We start from the raw sequence: 21,727 nt of genomic DNA on the forward strand, positions 1-21,727 counted from the left end.
CCTAGCAATGGGAAATAGCTTCCATGCCACCCCTGATGACGTTTACCTGCGCTGTGCTTTGCTCTCAGCGCTTTGCTCTGCGCCCTACCTAGCGGTGCGCAGAGAGCAAATCGCATATGTATAGGCGGCTTAATACTTTAGTACCAAAACTGAAACCAATAATTCTACAGTACTGTAAACATATATTGCCTATGTTTTAAAACCCAGTTTTGTTTTTTTATACTGCATGTTATTTATCTGATGGGGTTCCAAGTGGTAGCAGGCGGGATGGGCAAACTCTACACATAAGGGCCGAAGCCGACAGGAGGGTTCAAACCTAGAACCCTCTTGCTGTGAAGCAACAGTGTAATACAACTATGGGCCTAATGGTTTAGTAATAAAACTGAAACTAATAATTCTACTATTACTACAACTACAACCACTACTATGGTTCTACAACTGCTACAAACTTTGCAAACCAAAACAAATTTTCCACTTCCGGGATTGCTCCAGTGCCACCAGAAATTCCGCCGGGTGTCTTTCTTTTCGGCCAGATGTCCGTCACCTTCTGCTTCCTTTGTGTTGGCATTCTAAACCCCGGTGGATTTCTGAGGACTATGGTTAACTGCTCCTCAGATCTCTGCAGGGTAAATCCAGACAGCTAGCTAGACTATCTGTCCAATCTGACTTTTCTGTTGCATTACTAAAACAGAGACGGTTTAGAGGATTTATAGAGGTTTTGACGGTTTATTGAGGATCTTTGACTAAAACAAATTTTTAACATAAACATGTTCCACCAAAACAAGTTCCTTCTTGAGGCTATTTTGCATCGGCGCTGTTGCTCCGTCCAGCGCTTAGCTCCAAGACGATTGTAATTGGTTTTAAAAAATGCCAATAAACCAGAGCACGTTTTTCTCCCATCCCAGAATGCTGTGTGGACTAGCCAGACCCTCCTCCGCAGCTCTGTGGAGGAAGGTCTGGCAAAAAGAGACTACCTATGTTGTAATTATATATTGCCTAATGTAAAACACAATTTTGGTTTATTTTTTTATACTGCATGTTATTCATCTGGTTAGGTCACAGTGCTAGCAGGTTAAGCAAGGCAACCAAGATATACCCACAGCTACGTTGTCCATTTCTCCCGGGGAAGCCGAGGCATTTTCAGGCAAGATGGGATATGCAATCCTTGTGGTGTGCTCTGTGAACCTGCCTTCTCCTCCCTCCAGAGTGCCTCCACAGGGAGGTGACAGACACATGAGGTATCAGGAGGCATCCTAATACTCCTGAACCGCCTCAGCTGGCTCCTCTTACATGGGGAGGAGTAGCAAAAATCTTTGAAACAGGGTGCACCTGACAATGCTGATGTTAGCTTGCCAATATACGACCCGTTACAGTGAAAGGGATGATGAAATATATATAGAGGTGATTTCTATGTTGCCAGGGTCCTCATTGTAAGAGATTGGTAAGGCCTATCTTCACGGTTCAAATTGCAAAAGAACGAAGGGAGATGGATGTTTCAAATGCAGTTGGAATGCCACTGTGGAGATATCAATGTCTAAAGTCAGTAAAAAACTGTCTGTCCGCACATTTGTGGGCGTAGGTTTCTAGGTTTTCTAGGTTTCAAGGAGTATAGCATCAGTAGGCTGGAGGTGGGCGATTTCATACATCTGACCCAAGGGAAAATGCATTGACCATTTGGCCTAGGGAAAAAAAGCATTGCTGAGAACATAAAACCCTTTGAAAGGTCTTGTTAATCAGCCATATCACGAGGATATTGAGCTGGGGAACATAGAACCCTGGAAACGTAGATTTGCTCCCTCTGGAATATGGTTTACATATCTAACCTGATGAAAATGCTGGTTAATAATGATGTAAACTGGAAAGACTTTAAATTAAATTAAACAAAAATAACAATCCCTCAAATTACAAATCATGCTGATGACCAAATGTTTCTGACACATTCTAATCTGCATGGATACTTTTAACTGTGAATTTATCCACCTTTGCACCTATGAACTGTACATATATTAAAATAACAAAACAAAGTCACACCTACGTTTAAAACAGTTGGCAGGTAAGTGCAATTTATTGTTTATCCCCAAAAAACTGTTCTTTTTAGAAGTTAGCTTACAGTTACAGCTTGTGTTACAGGGACTTCCTGTTGATTGCTTTTGATTGGACGGAAACTAGGTACTACTTGCAAAAATGATGTATGCAGGTTAAATGCTTTTTTTTATTAACTTCTGTATTACTGTATACCACCCTATATTTTGAGATCCAGTAAAATGATCTATTTATACATAATAGGAATTCCCCTTTGACTAGCTGAACATATTTTTTAACTCAAGACCTTCTTTTTCCAAGAAGGAAATGCATCAGGAAGCCAGAGCTGAGTCATTGGTGCTGCAGAAATGTGATGACAGCGATACTGGCACACATAAGACATCAGTGTCACACCAGTCTAAAGACTGAAAACCGAGATTATCTCAGGATCTACAGCACATGTCTCCTCTCCACTGAAACATGTTGTTACAGTATCATGAATTAGTTCTTTTTTTTAAGTCACTTTTTCTTTTGTAATGTCAGTTATTAAAAACGACACAGACTATTTGCCATCTTGCAGTACATTTAAAATCATTCAGGAGGAGCTTTGGTTATAATCTCTATCAAGTCTTATAGATGTAATAAAATCAAATACTGCTGTTTGGCAGTTGTGGAAGAAGTATTCAGATCCTTTACTTAAGTAAAAGTACTAATACCACACTGTAAAAATACTCTAAAAGTAAAAGTCCTGCAGTGACAATGTTACTTGAGTAAAAGTATGTAGGTATCATCAGGAAAATGTACTTAAAGTCTTAAAAGTAAAAAATCCTCACATTTTAGCAACTGGAAACGATCCAAACAGTTCTGTCAATCAACTAATGGTCTAATCATTTTAGCTGGACTTGTAGGCCTATTATTGTTGAGTAGTTTAAATTATAATAAAACATTGCATTTTATAAACTACACGTGTTTTGTGTGAAAAAAAATCCTAATTTATAAAGTAACTAAAGCTGTCAGATTAAAGTAGTGGAGTAAAAAGTACAATATTTCTCTCTGAGATGTAGCAGAGTAGAAGTAGAAAGTGGCATGAAAAGAAAAGACTCAAGTAAAGTACAAGAATCTCAACATTTGTACTTAAGTACAGTACTTGAGTAAATGTACTTAGTTACATTCCACAACTGCTGTTCGGCTAGACGTTAAAACCCTTTTAACTTAACAAAACAAGAAAAGCCTGTATAGATAATGAGACGGGAATTATACAAAGAGGAGAGTTTAGGGATTGGAGACATAGCGAGGACTTTTCATTCCAGTGCCAGACAGATGAATGTGAGAACAGGGAGCTGGCAACCATGTGCGATGATGACAGCACTTGGACTGAGGAGTGGGTCATGCGGAAAAAAGGCAGTGGTCAGCACTCAGGGGATGTGAGAGTACGGCTATAGCTATCAGTAGCAGGGAGGGCAACAGAGAGGGCTATTTGCCAGCTGAGGTCAGGAACTCCATAGAGGGATGGTAGTAGTGATGAGACGTGTCTGAGCTCTGCTCCATTTTTAATGACACCCGGCCCTAGAATAGATGTGGAGCAGCAGCACTGGCTCGACTTGGTTGGATACAAAAGCTTTTACTACTTGTCATCACTGAAAACCCTCGTTAATCCTTTCTGGGGAAATCAGTGAGGGGAGACGGTAACATTACAGTGATGAAGAGCTGCAGAGACACTGTTTCTCCTTTCATTTAGGACCCGTTTCATCCATTTTAGGAGCTTCAATCATAAACTGGAATATGTCAGTTATTGGAATTGACAGGGTAACAACATCAGACTGTAAACTGGCAACACTATGAGCACAGTATACACCCGCAGAGTTGTAATGTAACAAACTATGTACAAATACTTTGTTACTGTCATTAAGTAGATTTTTCACTAGTACTTCGGTATTTATATTTCTGGAAACTTTTACTTTTACTCCGATACATTTCCCCTAAGCATCTTTTTTACTTGTTACTACAAAATACAATCTGAAATTTGTTAGACCGCAAAAAAGCAGGTGTGGCTAATCAGTGCTCACAAGAAAATGAAAATTCTGTTTCAGATTTTCTCTTTGTTTATCTCAAACTTTGAATTTGATGTTTAAGAAGGTGTGGAAACCCTGAATATTATGCTTTAAGGAAGATACAATAAAGTTCATAATCAAAGTTGTTAAGGTAAGGCACTTTAAGGTACTTTTACTCAAATATTGCTTTCAAGTACCCTTTACAAGACTGTACACCAGCCACTTTATTAGGTACACGTGTACAACCTAATGGGATCCATTACAACAGCTCTGCCTTAAGTTCTACCTTTACAAAAAAATTCTGTTTTGATTGTCACTGTCGGAGAGGTAGAGAGGTATTAATTTAACTACATGTTTATTATTGAGGTTGTAGTTTGCAGTGGTGTTCAACTGGACGGCATTATATTGAGAGGTGTTTCATATATTTTGTCCACACTATTTGGATACATGAGAGGGACAGAATATTAGAAACATCTTCCAATATAATGCATTCCGGTACAACACCAGCACCCACTACGACCTCAAACATTAACATAAGGTAGAAATATTACGTCTCTGACAGTGTCAACTAAAAACTGGAAAATTATAAGCTTCGTAAAAGTAGAATTCATGGCAAAGCTGTTGCATTGGTTAGCATTACACTGTAGAGGTGTAGGAGTGTTTTAGCTTTTGTGCGACAGTAAATGGGCCTTCAGTAAACTAGGTGATTAATTGTATAGGAAAGCTTGAGCAGGTCAAGGTAGAGGTGAGAAAAGGGGCCGTGCTCTGTAAGCTTCAATTATATATTGGTCCAGGACAAGGAGGTGACCATGGAGACGGAAATAAGAACTATAAGAAACCTGAGAGTGCAGGTGCAATGTCCTCCCGTTAAGATTAGATGAGTAGCACACAGCCTCACTCACTCTGCTCTTCCCATTGTCTCACTATGGACCTGCCATCTTTATTTCTTTGTATACTGTTTGAAGTCCTGGCTGTAAACTGTAAGTACGCTTCTTTATCTTGTATTTACGGTTTATTTATGCATGAAAGGGCTTTAAGTGAAGTTAAGCTTCTGGGTTTCAATGACAGGAAAGTTGGGATGCATACTGTGTTGTCTAAAATCCTGTAAAATGACATACTAACAGTTTGGGGTTCATACATTGAGTGTGCATTTACATGGGTTGAATGTGTATCTAATATGTCATTAACATCCCTTGAGATGGACTTTTGACAATAAAGTGTAACTCAGAGCCATTTTCATCTGGGCATGACTGAGCTTCTCACTGCTTTAAATAAATCATAAATCACAGCAGAGTAATAGGAGAAGGGCAGACTTGGCATAGATTGTACTTAAAATAAAAAGGTGAGAACATTTCAGTATAAAAACGTCTAGTCACACTCACCTATGTAAAGTCCTTTGTAATGACACTTCTGTGATGAAAAGCTAAATACTGTTAATGCACCTGATCGCATAATTTGCTGATCTTGTTTACATTTTAAGGTTTCATTTAAAACTAATCAGCGACAGTTACAATTCCTGGACCATGTGCATTGTTACTCAATGCATCAAAGATATCTTTTTGAGAAAAAGAGCTTTTTGACCAGCACTTTTATTCACCAAAAGAATTTGACACCTCAGAAAGAACAGATGAAGGCGAACGACTTATGGCCAACACCCCCTTTTGTGCCTGGCAATTATATTGCAAAGATAAAATGTGAAAGGAGACTATTGAAAGGATCTAGCATCTGGGACTGAACAATACCATTATACAATGGACAGTGCTGGAGACATACACTTTTACTAATTTTAGCTTGTGAGAATATGAAAAAAAAAGTAGATTTATTTTTATGAATGCCAGCTAACTAACTAGCTAGCTAATTAGCAGTAAGCAGTGAATAGCATATAGTTGACTTGCTACAATGCAAAATTCAGCAGTGTGGGCAGTAACCATCAGTTTTAGCCCACATTACACACAATAGGAGACACATTGTTCAAGCTTCAGTTCCAAGGTCCTTGCATAACACTTTCTAATGCACCTGCATGTGTGTCTGTGTGTGTGTGTGTTTATCTCACACACACCCAATCCATGCCATGTGTAGTATGCTGTATATAGTTACCATTTTGCTCTTGACTCACACTACTGCTGCTAATTATAGCCCAGGGTCAATATCAAGGACAGTAATGGCTCTCAGTTGCTGTGACGGACAATTGAGTTTTAGGCAGAACGTTTTAAACGTTTACAGTGTATTTACTCTCAGGGCCGGGATTCTAGAAACACTGAGGTCATGAGTCCCCCAAGTGCCCCAAAGTCCCCACAAGACTCTGAAATTTGGATCCTTCATATTTTATTTATTCAGTTAACAGTTTGGCAAATTTTAGTTCCCAATTTAAAAGTCTGTTGTGTCAAAGCCTGCCAGGAATAGCGTTCTGATGGGGCAATATTTTTCCTTGGCCTAAAAGTAGTCAAATATAACTATATATTATTATATATCACTCTCTACCGCCTCCAGATCTCAGCAGCCAGGCTTCTCACCAGTTTCAACAGACATCACATCACTCAAATTCTAGCTTCACTTTACTGGCTCCCGGTCACAGAAATGCTGACCCCATACGAGCCTGTATTAAAAAGATCACAGCCATAACACATGTTCAAGCTCTCTCAGTTAGGGTTAGAGCTAGTTCAACCTAGTCTACTGTATATCCACGATGTTTTCACTTCCGGGATTGCTTCCTTGCTTGCGATCCTTCTCAAGGCTATTTTGCAGAGGCAGCATGGCTCTGTCCGGCGCGTAGCGCCACCCATGACAATTGTGATTGGTTTAAAGAAATGCCAATAAACCAGAGCATGTTTTTCTCCCATCCCGGAATGCTGTGGACTAGCCAGACCCTCCTTTGCAGTGCAGTGGAGGAAGGTCTGGCAAAGTGAGACTAAGTTCAACCTAACTGACTGTAACAGTATAGGAATCTTTATTTAGCAGAGGTGGAAGAAGATGTATTGAAATCCTTTACAATCAATCAATGAATTGATTCTTATTTGTCACATGAAATCGTACGAGGTACAGTTAGAGTGAACTATAATCCCATCAGCTCCTTAAACGTGTGCATGATTCACCATAAAGCACAATGTGGCTGTCAGTTCGGCACACTATGTTTACTCTGAAGTTTACAATTGAAAACTTGACCGGCCAGCTGGCTAGCTAGCCTAGGCAGAGACGTTTTAGAACGGAGATGCCCCAACTCAGAGTAAGTTCCTGTATCTGTGTCACGTGGTCTTTACCTCTGCCATGCCTCTTTAGGAGACTAGTAGCAGGTCCTTAGTGTATTGGTTCCAATGGGAGAAGTGAACGTGAACACAGATCATGACCGATTCATTTGCCCCATAGACATCAAAGCAAATATTGGAGCCATTTTTTACAACCTACATATCTCCAGAACATTCTGACTCTAAAATGGCCTTTTTCCAGACGGACACATCCGGAGAAAATTGTATCTGTTTGAGACCTGTCTTTTGTTACAGCTAAATATGTCTTTTAGCTGTGTTAGTATCTTATGTCAGCAAAAAAAAAATATTAATAAATTATGCAAATATAATTTTCACCCATCCCTACGATGTTCACTAAACTTTCAAACGAGGCCACGCCCATTTGGGACACAGGAAATGTGTAGGCTACCGTTCCGTGGCGCAGCTTGTAATGTGCTATCTTTAGTTATAGAGAATCCTTGGCCTAGGCCAGAAGAATTGGCAGGAGGATAGCAGGAGGTTAGCACAGCCGGCAGGAGACTGGCAGGTTGATTTCCTGACTATACAGCCATATGCCATCACCATCGTCATGCCGTCCAACGTCAACCAAATAAAGCACAACATTGTACAATAGACAATTAAGCATGAATAATGCGGAGCTGATGGAGCGGCGACTAGAAAGTTCCACGCCTTTTACAATGTCTTCAAACATTACTTAAGTAAATGTAGCAATACTGCGATTAAAACAAGCCCTTTACAAGTAAAAGTCCTGCATTGAAAATTTCACTCAAATAAAAGTATAATCACCAAAAGTAAAGACACTCAGAATTCAGAAAAATAGCCCTTGTGGATGTTAGATTATTATACATGATATTATTGGATTATTGCATATTAGCAGTGGTAAATATTGGATTCGTTATTCTGTGAGAGTGCATCATATTTTAAAAAATCACCATATGTTTTGTATGTAAAATCTTAATCTGTAACTAAAGCTGTGAAATACCTGCAGTATTTCCCTCTGAATTTAAGTGGTGTAAAAGTATAAAGTAGCAAAAAAGGAAATACTTAAGTAAAGTAAAAGTACCTCAAACTTGTACCTAAACACAGCAAAGTAAGTAAATGTACTTAAGTTTTTACACAACTGCACTACTGTGTTTACATCAGATACTGTAATGGTGGTCAGACTCATCCTCACTGTGAATCAATGAACCTCGGAGATGAGATTGTTTTTCATTGATCCAGGAGCCAGGAGCATCTGTGCACTGAAGTCAGCTGTTGTTTCCTTTATGACTTGTATTGTTCTCGCTGATGCTGCAGCTGCAGTAATAACGTTACAACTGTGCTCCTCATGGCTGTTTCTCTCTCCAAATCCAATCTAAGCTCATCTTTATTTCCCTTGGTGTGTGTCGCAGGTCAAGAGCTGGCACAGGGACGTATAGTTGGAGGATACGCACCAGTTCCACATTCAATCAAATACATTGTGTCCATACAGTCAACCCAGCGTCAGCACTTATGCGGGGGCTCCTTGATAAATAAGTACTGGGTAATCACAGCAGCACACTGTAACATTGGGTGAGCTAATTGTTTTCTTTTTTTCATTTACTTCTACATAAGCTCAGGATAATAAAGTTGTAAAACAAGACTGTAAGACTCTAGGGCAACATTAAAGGTCCAGTGTGTCACGTTTTTAGTTGTTCATTATCAAAATCTGTGTTGCCGTTCACAAACTTGTCCTTTTTCATGAATATTTACCACTACCATCAATTCCAAGTATTCCTATTGGCATGACATTTTACATTTGCATTCGCATGAACTGGGGTAGACGCTCCATATTCATGCGCCAGCTTGAAATACGTTAGCAGGTAAGGGACATACAGGATATACTGCTCCGCCTTTCACGTTTTCGTTGTCACATGATAAACTCACAGGTGCTGCTAATGGGTATCGTAGCTTCCCGGCCCCGGCAAGTTTGAAGAGGGAACATGGAGGACCACACATATTCCAAATCCAAATTTCAGGAACAGAAGTCTTCTTCTTCGCCCAGAAAAAGAAAAAGGATATTGAAAAGAGCAAGAGACCGGCGTCATTAGAAAAAAAGTTGGAACGAACGGACCTGATCGCCGGAGGGAAAGCTGGATGAAGACGTGGATGACATCTTGGTTTTCTGAAGCGTGAAGGCTACCGTAGCTGTAATACTTTCTTTGAACTGCGTGGCGCGAGATAGTTGATTGCGATATATGATCTCAACACTAGATGGGAGAAATTCCCACACATTGGACATTTAACAGTCCTACATCTGCAAACATCGGTCTTTTATTAAATGACAGTTAACTGTATTGTCAGTTCCCAAATGTGAGTGTTGTCTACTTCCCGATCAGTCAACAAACAGCTTCTGTCCTCAACAACCCTTACTGTAGTGCTGAGTCACTGTTATTGACTGGGATTAATATATAAATACAAATATATATATATATATATATATAGCTCTTTCTCCTAGAAATTACATTTATATTAATACTTTGCAACAGCAAATATATTTCTATTTAATACTAATACATTTAATTTATATAGTGCTTTTCAAGGACTAAAAGTTGCTTTACAGGGCAAGGTAAAAAAACAAAAACAAGGCAAAACAAAACAAAACAAAACAAGATTCAGGCATAGATGAAAAGGGAGGGGGGCGTGGGGCTACGGATAGGCAGAGGTAAAGCGATGGGTCTTGAGGCAGGACTGGAAGATGGTGAGGGACACAGAGGTGCGGATCTCTTGGGGGAGGGAGTTCCAGAGCCTGGGAGCTGCCCTTGAGAAGGCTCTGTCCCCAAAACTGTGGAGGTTGGACTTGTGGATGGAGAGGAGACCAGCTGAGGTGGATCTGAGGGACCGTGAGGATCGGTAGGGGGAGAGGAGGTCAGTGATGTATAAGGGGGCCAGATGGTGGAGGGCTTTGTAGGTGAGGACAAGGATTTTGTAGGTGATCCGGTGGGAGATGGGAAGCCAGTGGAGTTGTTTTAGGACTGGAAATATGTGGTGCCAGGATTTTGTGTGGGTGATGAGTTGGACGGCTGCGTTCTGGACCAGTTGGAGTCATTTGATATGGGTAGAGCTGATGCCAAGGAGAAGTGAGTTGCAGTTGTCTAGTCGGGAGGAGATAAAGGCGTGAATGAGTCTTTCAGCAGCGGGGGGTGTGAGAGAGGGTCTGATTTCGGCGATGTTGCGGAGGTGAAAGAATGAGGTTTTAATGACATGTAGGATGTGGGGCTCAAGGGAGAAGGTGGAATCAAAGATCATGCCAAGATTGCGGGCCAGTGGTGCTGTCGATGGTGAGAGTGGGGTTATTGATTTTGCTGAGTGTGGATTTGGAGCCTATGAGGAGGAATTCTGTTTTATCACTGTTGAGCTTGAGGAAGTTGTGTTGCATCCAGGTTTTAATAGCTGACAGACAGGAGTTGATGTGGGAGAGGGGAGGATTGTGGGGGGATTTGGTGCAGAGGTAGATCTGGGTGTCATTGGTGTAACAGCGGAAGTCCAGGTTGAAGTGGCAGAGTATCTGACCAAGGGGGAGGATGTAGATGATGAAGAGGAGGGGGCCGAGTACGGAGCCTTGGGGAACACCTTGAGTGACTGTGGCTGTGGCAGAGGTGTGGTTATGGAGAAAGATGAAGTGGGATCTGTTGGAATGGTAGGAACAGAGCCAGCTGAGTGCAATACCTTCGATACTGAGGTCTTTGAGTCAGGTGAGCAGGATGTTATGGCTCACGGTATCGAAGGCTACACTCAGGTCGAGGAAGATAAGGATGTTGAGGGAACTGGTGTCAGCAGAGGTGAGGAGGTCGTTGAGGACTTTGAGGAGAGCGGTTTCTGTGCTGTGGAGGGGGCGAAAACCACATTGGAGGGGTTTGAATTGGTTATTGGCATGAAGATGGGTTTGGAGTTGTGAGACGACGATACGTTCCAGGGTTTTAGACAGAAAGGGAAGGTTGGATATTGGGCGGTAGTTGTTGAGGGAGGAGGGATCCAGACCAGGTTTTTTTTAGGATTGGGGTGACAGCAGCAGTTTTGAAGGCAGAGGGGACAGTTCCAAGGGACAGTAAGGAGTTGAAGAGGTTAGTGAGGTAGGGGCATAGGACGGGGAGGCAGGACTTCAGGAGGGGAGTAGGGAGGGGGTCAAGGGAGCAGGTAGTGGGTTTGGAAGAGCTGATGAGTATGGAGATTTCAGGAGGGGTGACCGGGTCAAACTGGGAGAGGAGGCAGTGTGGAGGAGGGGTCGGGAGGTCAGGAGAGATGGGGAGAAGAGGTGCCGTGGTAGGTGCTGGAGTAGATACTGGGAGATCAGATCCAGGGGATAGAGACTGATGATGTTGATTTTGTCAGCGAAAAAGTGTATGTTGAGTTGCAGAGATCCGGAGTAGAGGTAGGGAGGGTGTTGGTCCGAGGCTTGAGGAGATTGTTTACTGTGGAGAAGAGGGTTCTGGGGTTTTGGCAGGGGTCGGTGAGGATGGTGGAGAGGTAGGCAGACTTGGCAGCAATGAGGGTGTCTTTGTAGGCAGTGAGGTGAAGTTTATAGGCTTCACGATGGACTGTAAGAGATGATTTCTTTGTCAGACGTTCAAGTTGGCGGCCAGTTTGTTACCATAGTAACTGACTCTGAGGTTAAGTTACCTCTCTTTCTGAAACAGAAAACCCAGAGTTTCCCTCATCTCAGGGTTAACAAACTCAGAGTTTTCGCTAAACCTGTTTTCTGAAACAGGCCCCAGAAATCATATAAAACTGGAACACCAAGACAAAGGGGGTAGACATACACACACACACACTGATCTGACAATAGACAAAGACAACACAGACACTAAATATACAAGGTAACAAGGGTGAAACAAGGGACAGGTGACACGAGGGCTCAGGAACAGGTGAAACACATCAGGGTGGGGCAGACAATCACAAAGGCAGGAAAACACAAGGCAGGAAGTAAAACAAGACATGACATTGGAGAAAAACAGACTACAAAATAAAACAGGAAACTGAAGCATAAAACATACACAACCATGACACTGTCTCTAAAAAAAAAAGACAACAGAAGATGCCATAAGAAATTGAAACTTGAAACTGATTTTTAAGTTAAACAATGATTACCTTGTGAGCAGAGAAAAAAAAAAACTACAGCTCCCATGAAAACTAGTCCAAACTCCATATACATAAAACTCACCGACTAAAGTCACATTTTCAACTTTCTAGTTGTAATCTCTGCTGACTATAAAACGTCTACCGTGCTCACTCCTCCCTGCTGTCAGAGCCCTCGACTCACTAATGAACTCACCTTTTTTGGTGAGCTGTGGCGTTTAAATGGTTTACTGTTTATTAAAAGGATCCCCATTAACTGACAGAGTAGCAGTCAACTACTCTTCCTGGGGTTCACACTAGACACACAATACCCATTACATCACAGACATTCCATTACAAGAATGTTAAATCACATCAATATACAATACATTTATCACATTTACCCACATACTGTACAGATACATGTAGGTGTACACCCGCAAACATACACACATGTACATTTCCCTAAACAAGAGATCAAACTAACAGTTACACTCAGTAACTATCACATTATAAAAAACCCACAATCTAAAATGGTGTCTATTAAGGATCCCTAAAATTAGTCCTGATATTAGATTGTTTTTCAAAAAACTGACATCCTTATCTAAACATATGAAGCAAGCAATTCAACATACTGTTGAGAAAGGCTCTGTATTTTTAACTAATAGTATAGTTACAAATGTCAATGTGATTTTTGAAGGTCTCTTTCTGAGAGCTAATAGGTTGCTGGCTGTAGTGTAATATGTAACGGACAGACAGATCCCAAAATATTGAACTATCCTTTAATATCAACAAGAACCATTTAAGCTAACATACTATATTTGCATTACAACATGGTGACTTTGATTTGCTTTTTATCTCTGCAGGGTAGAGAAAATGATGATCGTAGCAGGAGACTACTCTCTGACCATCTATGAGGGAACAGAGCAAGAAATCCTGCCCCAACTGTTGGTTCCCCACCCGGAGTACAACCGCACCACCACCAATAATGACATTATGCTTATTAAGGTACAGTATGCAACCTATTTATTCTATTCTATTTTTCAATGGTGTTACGCCATCAGCCACTCTCAGGCTACATCTACACTACTACGTTTTCATTTTTAAGCGGCAATTTGACACAAAAACAATCTCCGTCAGGGGAGCATTTGTGCAATGTGTCTGGGACTGTGACAAAATTGGAACATTCTGGAGGGAGGAGGGAATCAGTGGAACTATGTTCATCTTGTCTGTGAACATTCCACTTGACCCTAAGATGATTTTTGCTGCACCTGTATCCAACAGGTCTGAATCTGAAACCCCACAAATATAAATGTATTGAGTTTTCTGTACTACAGGCAAAAAGGACTATAGCTCTCATCTGGAAGAAAATGGAGGCACCTACAATTGGTGCTTGGTTCAAGAATATGGCGCAATGTATGTCCATGGAGAGACTGACATATATATTTAGAGGCAAATTGGGGGTGTATGAGAAAATCTATAGGCCATTTGTAATTGTAATGTAATTTTATTTAAACAGGGACAATGTACAATTAAACATTAACCTTGTAGAAGAACAAGGAGAGATGCATTCTCTCATTACCGATTTGTAAAAGAAGAAGACATAGGGGAGCTGCTACTGTCATATAATTTGCTTTTTGTTTTTTGATTGTTGTAGTACGGCAAAGGTTGAGAGAGAGGTTTTGTTGTGGGTTGGGACGGGGGACGTAGCCTGGCTCCGCCCTCCTACGTACTTGCGCTCAATTTTCATTTCCCTTCAGTACTACGTCTGGGTTCACGGTATAGTCTTGGGTTTTCTCCAGTCAAATTGGTCGTGGTCCAATCAGCGAACAGTGGGAGTGGCTGAGAACGATGACGTTGAGGCCGTGCGCTAGTGTTGCCGCGAGAAAGATGCGAGCAAAGCCATTCGGTTCGTTGTGGCAATGCTGCCGAATATCCAGAAGTTAAAGCCCGAGCAAGAACAATCTTTGCTGAGTTTTGTTAGTGGCCATGATGTTGTGGCCCTCCTCCCCACGGGGTTCGGGAAAAGTTTGATTTTCCAGCTGTGGTGAAGGAGTTGGCTAATGCTAAATATAAGCCTTGACGGTCTCCCCTCTTGTTGCACATGCGCATGACATACGTCACGACCAAATGTTAGCGATTGGTTATGGCAGATCCAGAGTGGCTCTGGGCAGATCCAATAGTTTTAAACTTCAACAAAGTACCTGCCTTCAAGGAAGTTTTAGCTCCAGGAGCAGAACTAATCTCCGTCCATATTAACTGACAACACATATCACGTGACTGTTGGCATACACTGGGCATACGCGTACCAGTGTAAACAGAAAGCAGATTGTTTGACGTTACTCTGCGGTTCAAAATCTGGCTGGCGTGCATTGTGGTTTCCAAAGCTCTCCGTTTATGCCCTTATGCCTGTCTAGACTACAAAGAATCCCCAGAGTTTTCAAACCAAATCGGGGAAAGCAGCGTTTCTAAATTTCTCCGTTTTAGGGGCTCTTAAATTTAGTGTGAAGGTGAGGCATATAGCCAGGCTGTTCTCATGAACCGTTTGTACATATAGCTACGAAAAGTAATACACTGTAATTTGTATGTATTCGACAGATGTTTTGGATGGGTGGGTCCAAACCATGATCTTTTTCCTAAACTTAACTAGTCGTTTTGGTGCGTCGCAGCATGATGCTCACTTTTTTTTTTTTACTTCACTGTAATGTCCGCTGATACGACCGACAGCTCACAGAGATCTGTAGCCGGCGTCACGTAACCAGTAGGCAGTCACCTAAGTTCGTAGGATATCATATCAATCGGTGTGCATGAACTATGTATGATATAGTGGAAACCCATTCATGAGAATGTGTTGCGTAAACGTAAACTAAAATGTAGTGGTGTAAATGTAGCCTCAGTGGGTCTGTTTGCTGATCACGTTGTCTCTCTCCCATCTCTCCAGCTAAGGGCCCCGGTGTATCTGAACAGCTACGTCTCCATCGCTCTGCTGCCCCGACAGGGGGCCTCTGTGGCGGAGGGCAGAGTGTGTCGAGTGTCAGGCTGGGGATACACCAGCCCCAGTGGAGGCCAGATCCCCTCCACCCTCCGCACCATCACGCTGCCCATCGTCTCCACAGAAAAATGCAACAGCAGTGAGTCCTTTAACGGCAACATCACAGAAAACATGCTCTGCGCTGGTTTTAGTACTGGTGGAAAGGATGCCTGTCAGGTAAGAGGACTTCAGCCATTTTACTCAGTGTGGATATGTTACCTTTTGGAGATTGCAGTTTACTTCACTGCATTTACCCTCGAATATATAGTCAAGAAGTTATTTCCTCAACCAGCTGCAACGTTAGATGCTGCTTTACATTAACACATCACTAATAACAATCCAAATATGTAATAAACGTTACATTACATTTTTTTTATAGCATCATCTTCTCAGCTAAGGTGCAGTCTTAAAAAAAAAGCCTAAGTAATTTCCTAAAACAGCAGGGGTCTCATTTATAAAACTGTGCGTAGGATCCTTACTATAAGTGTACGTACGCCCAAAAGCCCAAAATGGCGTACGCCAAAAAAAAGTCTGATATATAAAACCGCGTGTACGCACACCTGTAAGCAAAGTTCCCTTTATAAATCACAGATTACCTACAAGTGTGCGTACTTGAATCCTCCTCTTATCCCGCCCTGTGCACGCCCATTTCTAACCATAAATAGTCAATGCAAAGCACCTCGTGAATGCTAATCAGTATATGAATGACACTGGCAGTTGTTAGACTGAATCATGACGACTGGCGGAAAAAAAGCAAAAAACTTCTCAGACGTTCAGGAATTGTTGAATTATAATTTCAGCCTGTTCTTGTACAGTGTAGGGAAACCTGATCTATAACTACATGTATTAATAATACGTCCAAAACGGCAGGCATTACGGCACTCAGGGACAGCTTCGATATACCAGATGTATATAATAAGATTTAACAGAACTATATATTATATCCAAACAAGCCTTACTGATAAAGCTGAAGATTATATATAATATTTATAAAAAAAACAAACACTTAGCTGTCTGACATTCACTCTGGAAACAGCCGGTTTCCCCCAGAGTGGCGAGGAGCTGTATTTGGACCGGGATGGCACGGTTCCGGCGCGTTGCCCTACTGGACCCAATTCAGTACATAGATCCAAGAGCTCAGCTTTAGGGAATCGAAATCGACATATTAGCCAGTCATCATCATGGTCCCTGAAGTCTCTTTCCGCAGTATTTGTTTCCAACAATTTGTGATTGTTAACACCTTGCCAACACAGCATCAAATAGTGGTATCCCCCACCCCGAGATACAATTTGAAGACGAAAGAAAGTCTAATAGGCAAACACACTTTTCTTCATGCAGGTTTTGTCACGAACAGTATTAAAATTCAGACCGATAACGAGGACATTAAGTGTAACGATTGCGTGAGAACTTAACGGCTGTATTTCCAGACTTTGACATTTGATGATATATGCACAGTATTAAAGACAGATATTTAGTTATTTACACTATATTCTGCAGTTATCTAATGGTAGGGTATTTTATGCTATCCTGTATTCCATGCAGTCGGGCCATCTCCTCCTCCTGCATGCGCTCTGTAGCGGACAATGTGATGGCGAGACAGCGCCGATTAAACATTAAGAACACATTTTTATTAAAGATTTGAGTTGGAGGTGTTGGAACAAGAAGAAGTATCACTAAGTACAAGCGCAAATAACACAGCTGGATTTAATCTTCATGGTAACGTGGATGATATGGAGTGAAAAAATGTGCGTGAGGCATATTAATACTTAAGAGTTAAAAATACTAAAAAATATTACGAGTAATCGTTATTCCCATTTACTTTCTGCAGTCTGACTTCAGTTCACCACCTCACCATCTGCGTCGCCAATTCCCGTTGTCTCCAAAATGTGCGTACGCATGGGTCAGAGTTTGCGTGGAGGACCGCACATTCTCCCGTCAAGTTTGTTTTTTATAAATAACAACCTTTGCGTGGGAAGTGGCGTACGCACATTTTCAGCCCCGTTTTGTGCGTACGCCACGTTTATAAATGAGACCCCAGGGCACTCCACTGTTGTTGTTTTTTACAAACCCTTACAGGAGTAAATGGTGCATTTGTACGGGACTATTTTCAGCTGTGGATTAATACACATTTGGTGCAATAGTGAATGTTTATGGTAGCAGGATGGTGTATGTGTGATTGGGCCAAAATAAGTGCACATACACAGCTATTTTAGGCTGTGGCTACACAGACAATACTTGTTAAGATCAATTCAGAGCTGGTTGACAACAAGAAAAATATAGAATATCACCAGACCTATCCTTTAAAGGCATGGTTGGTAACTATTTCCAATATACACTTTTTTATATATTGTTTGAAATGGTCTTTACATCCCGACAGCAATAAATAACTTAAGGGCTCCAATAAAAAGAAGCAAGAAAGATCCGTCGTCTGTAGCTGCTGTGATCCTGTAAAAACGCCCACCAATCAATGCCTCGCTGTCCGCTTGGAAAGAACCAATGAAATGCCTCCTCTCCCTGCTGCGTGTACTCCCGCGTACCAGCCTGAGCTCACCGCCGGAGTTTCTGCAAGTTAACTGAAGAATGGAGGGAAAACTCTGCCACTGCCGCAGTGGAATGCAACATGAAGTAGTTTTGGTTAAGAAAGATGTCGCTCCTTTCTCCGCTCTGCTCTGAAGCAGCAACACAGCGGTGCTCGTGCGTGTCTGTGTGAGGGCGGAGCCCCGGGGGCAGGGGGAGGGGTTAGATGGAGCCCCAAAGGAGATGCTACTTTCAAATCTTGCTAGCTTCTCAACATTACCAACCCTGCCTTTAAGTTTCTTGTTCATTAAAACTTGACCCCACTAGGAGGCCTGGAAGAATATGTTGATATACCTGATGTTTCCTTCTTTCCTGTCGTTTCAGGGGGACTCTGGGGGCCCACTAGTATGTGAGGGCCGGGTCTATGGTTTGGTGTCCTGGGGGAGAGGATGTGCTGATGCACAGTTTCCTGGAGTCTACACCGCTGTGTCGAAGTTCCGCAGGTGGATAGACAACACCATATTTAGCTACTACAGAAAGTGTTAACAAGGATTAAACCCCAATGTTACTTCAGCTTAAAAAAAAAAACACCCAGTGGAGACTTAAAGTTCTTAACTTCAATTCTTTGATTTAATATGTTCTTTTTACCATTTGTGCACATTTAATTATATGTCATGTGTGTGTTAAAATAATAGTTTGGGAATTAAGCTTACAGTATTTGCTTTCTAGCTGAGAGAACAGAAGCTTGATACCACTCTCATGAGTGGTAACAATCTTTTCATCTCAAATGCATTATTCAAAATGTTTGAATTAAAACGTTTTCAAGCTTGTATATGTATCATGTCTGTTGTTAAACTGTTTAATACATTCCAAAAGCAAAACAAGCAACCAACACCCCTCTGGTAAAAAAAAGAGGACATATTGACCACATTTCCACAACATCAAGAACGAGGTGCCATATCACTGCTTCAATTTCTCAGTGCTCATGGAGAACTATTTGAGATGCTATAAGCAAGTGCATGCATAATTTAACTGGTTCTAACCTGTGCTACAACATCAAAGATCACATGTTCAATGTTCGTTCACAGGCCATCGTCAATAGCGACAATAACAGCAACAGCTGTACAATATAATGCAATCCAATACAGGAGCCCCGCAAAACACCACATTTGTGAAGCTTGCGATGTTTACTTTTGTAAGACTGGAACTGAAACGATTTACCTTGTCTTACATAATGTTACTGTTGGTCCAACAAAACAAACAATTTGAAGATGTTTTGTTGGGCTCGAAGAAATTGTGGTGGGCATCGTTCACTATTTTCTGATGTACCATTTAATGAATTAAGGAAATAATCATTGATTCACTGATAATGAAAAAAGTTTTCTGCAGGAAATTGGTGAATAAAGCTGGGGTAGGCAGCTTTCTGACATATGCACACGCTTCATTTAGTAACCTGTACGAGTATCAATCATCTCAATCATGATTGTGATCCTGATTGTGATATAATTCTGTGAAAAGTTGAATTAGCCGCCGTTGTGAGAATTTGGCTGCGGTTAGCAGAAGGCTATGCAATTAGTGACATTTTCTCTTCATCTGTGAATTGCTTCGTCAATTTTATTGTGTTTATTGTCAGACTCTTTTTGATGTAGGCGGTGTAAGCAGTTATTGCCAATGATGGAATAACAACTTTTCCTGCAGGATCTTCCACCATTGAATCAGGCTTACACCATCTGCATTTGTAGAACAGCTAATAGGAACGCTCTCTCTTAAATGACTGTGATTGGCCAAAGTCTGCTGTCCCGGCCTAGATTTTCTAAAAGACTGAAAACAGAGCCAAGAGGAGGTGCAGAAGTCTAGTTTTCTCTCAGACCACTTAAATTACAACAAGCTGAAAGGTTATTATGGAATCACTTCCCAATGACACAAAAAGAAAAAAACTGCCTACCCCAGCTTTAAACTATAGGCTTTTTCACACCCATGTTGTTTGTGGGTTTGTTGTACTGGATTGCAAAACCAAACATCATATGGTAGAATAAATGCTGATTTGATCAACTCTATTAATATTGAATAAAGGCACAAATAATGCACACATCGATTGATGTATTCCTTACAGTCACATTTTATCAATATAAGACCATTAATACCTACAGAATTTTTGTCAATCTGAATGTGTTTGTGTGTTTGTGTGTTTGTGTGTGTGTGTGTGTGTGTGTCTGTGTGCAGCTGCCTTTTCTGAGCATGTCCTTTAGTTTAATTAGAAAGTCGATGATTACTGCCAAACGATGACATGAACTGTAGTGTGTTTTCTTGTTTTATACACTTTAATAAATGACTGCTCATCCCCACTCTCTGGCCTACTCCTTCATTTATAATTACAACCCTGTTGTCGCGGCTCGGAGGCTTGTCGACACTTCTTTTGCTACTTGCTTGCTTCTGTAGTGAGGACTTTAAACAATGGATTACACAAGCTTGTTTGGATAGATAACTTGTAAAGTCCTCCTTATGCTGTGTCACTTATACAGCAGGTCAGTAAAGCCATTACAGGAGGACACTTAATAAGTCACTCACTACGCTAATGGATTTTTAAAAACTACAGCGATCCCTTTTGTATACAGCATAAATCTTCAACAGGGGGTGCGGGACCCCTACGGGGTCCTCAGAGTTACTGCTTGGGGGCCACCAAATTATACAATTATTGAAAGTTTTTTCAAAATTTAAAATATCAACATGAATCCAACATATTACTAGCAAATATAAATCAGCCTACTTGTGAAAAAAAATTGATAGGCTTCCTGGCCTATAGGTAATAAGATAGTCACTAATACACATGCAGTTAATCCAAATGATTCACTGTGCCACATTTATGTTTAACATTAAAACAGGATTTATAAAATCATGCCAACAATTATAAATTTAATAGGTATTTTAATAGTAGTCTATGCATTAAAAAGGTATATATAAAGGCCTTAGGCCACCCTTAACGTTATTGTAGGCCCAGTTTAATATGCAACATCATTTTATACAATATATGTAGTAGGCGGTCCCTGTGAAGACGAGCTAAAGCCAGGTGAAATCAGTACAGGCTGCATCACACCTGATAGGTGTCTGCATATCACAACAGCATGAATAGTTGATGGCCTACTTTAAACATATCTCTGGTTTCACTGCTCGGGCTCGTTTGCTTCTGTGATGATGGGTGTGTCAGTGCCCCTAGTGATTGATGGATTTCTATGCTTTCATGTCTCTGATTTTTACAGGCTTGGTTACATAAAAGCGGAATCCTTTTGTTCTGGCATGAGAAGGCCTCCCTGGGGAATGTAGCGTATATCGCCTGACATGGTTGATCCAGAGTTTCCTATATGCACACTGGCTCACAAAGGGAATATTTCCCTCTCTGGGTTTATTATTTCATGTGGAAAAGTATTGATTGAAGCATAAAGATTGTGACCATTCTCCTAACAGCTTCTCCCAACGGACTCTTCTTTGTGGCTGCCGCAAGATAAAACATGTTTCACAATAATATTGGCTTCTTTTCCCAAAACTAGGCCACCAGCAACCATTATTTTCCAATATGTGTTATTCATACGAAGAACAAAGTTTACTTCAGGGGGGTATACTGTAGACATACATCGACATTCAGGCAGTGGTGGAAGAAGTACTCAGATCCTTTACTTAAGTAAAAGTACCAATAAAACAATGTAAAAATACTCCATTACAAAAAAAGGTCCAGCTTAAGTAAATGTATGGAAGTATTAATAGCAAAATGTACTTAAAGTATCAAATGTCAAAGT

The 21,727-nt window shown here is 41.1% G+C and overlaps 1 protein-coding gene across 1 annotated transcript; it reads left to right on the plus strand.

Annotated features, from left to right (window-relative positions):
- The first annotated feature begins 4,998 nt into the window (after nt 1–4,998).
- LOC144520365 (trypsin) lies at nt 4,999–18,482 on the plus strand. Its single transcript, XM_078254042.1, has 5 exons — nt 4,999–5,053; nt 8,707–8,866; nt 13,255–13,401; nt 15,335–15,596; nt 18,321–18,482. The coding sequence occupies exons 1-5, from the start codon at nt 4,999–5,001 to the stop codon at nt 18,480–18,482; spliced, it is 786 nt and encodes a 261-aa protein (XP_078110168.1).
- Nucleotides 18,483–21,727: the final 3,245 nt, after the last annotated feature.

Source organism: Sander vitreus, chromosome 7 (genome assembly GCF_031162955.1).
Source record: "Sander vitreus isolate 19-12246 chromosome 7, sanVit1, whole genome shotgun sequence".
NCBI classification, from domain to species: Eukaryota; Metazoa; Chordata; class Actinopteri; order Perciformes; family Percidae; genus Sander; species Sander vitreus.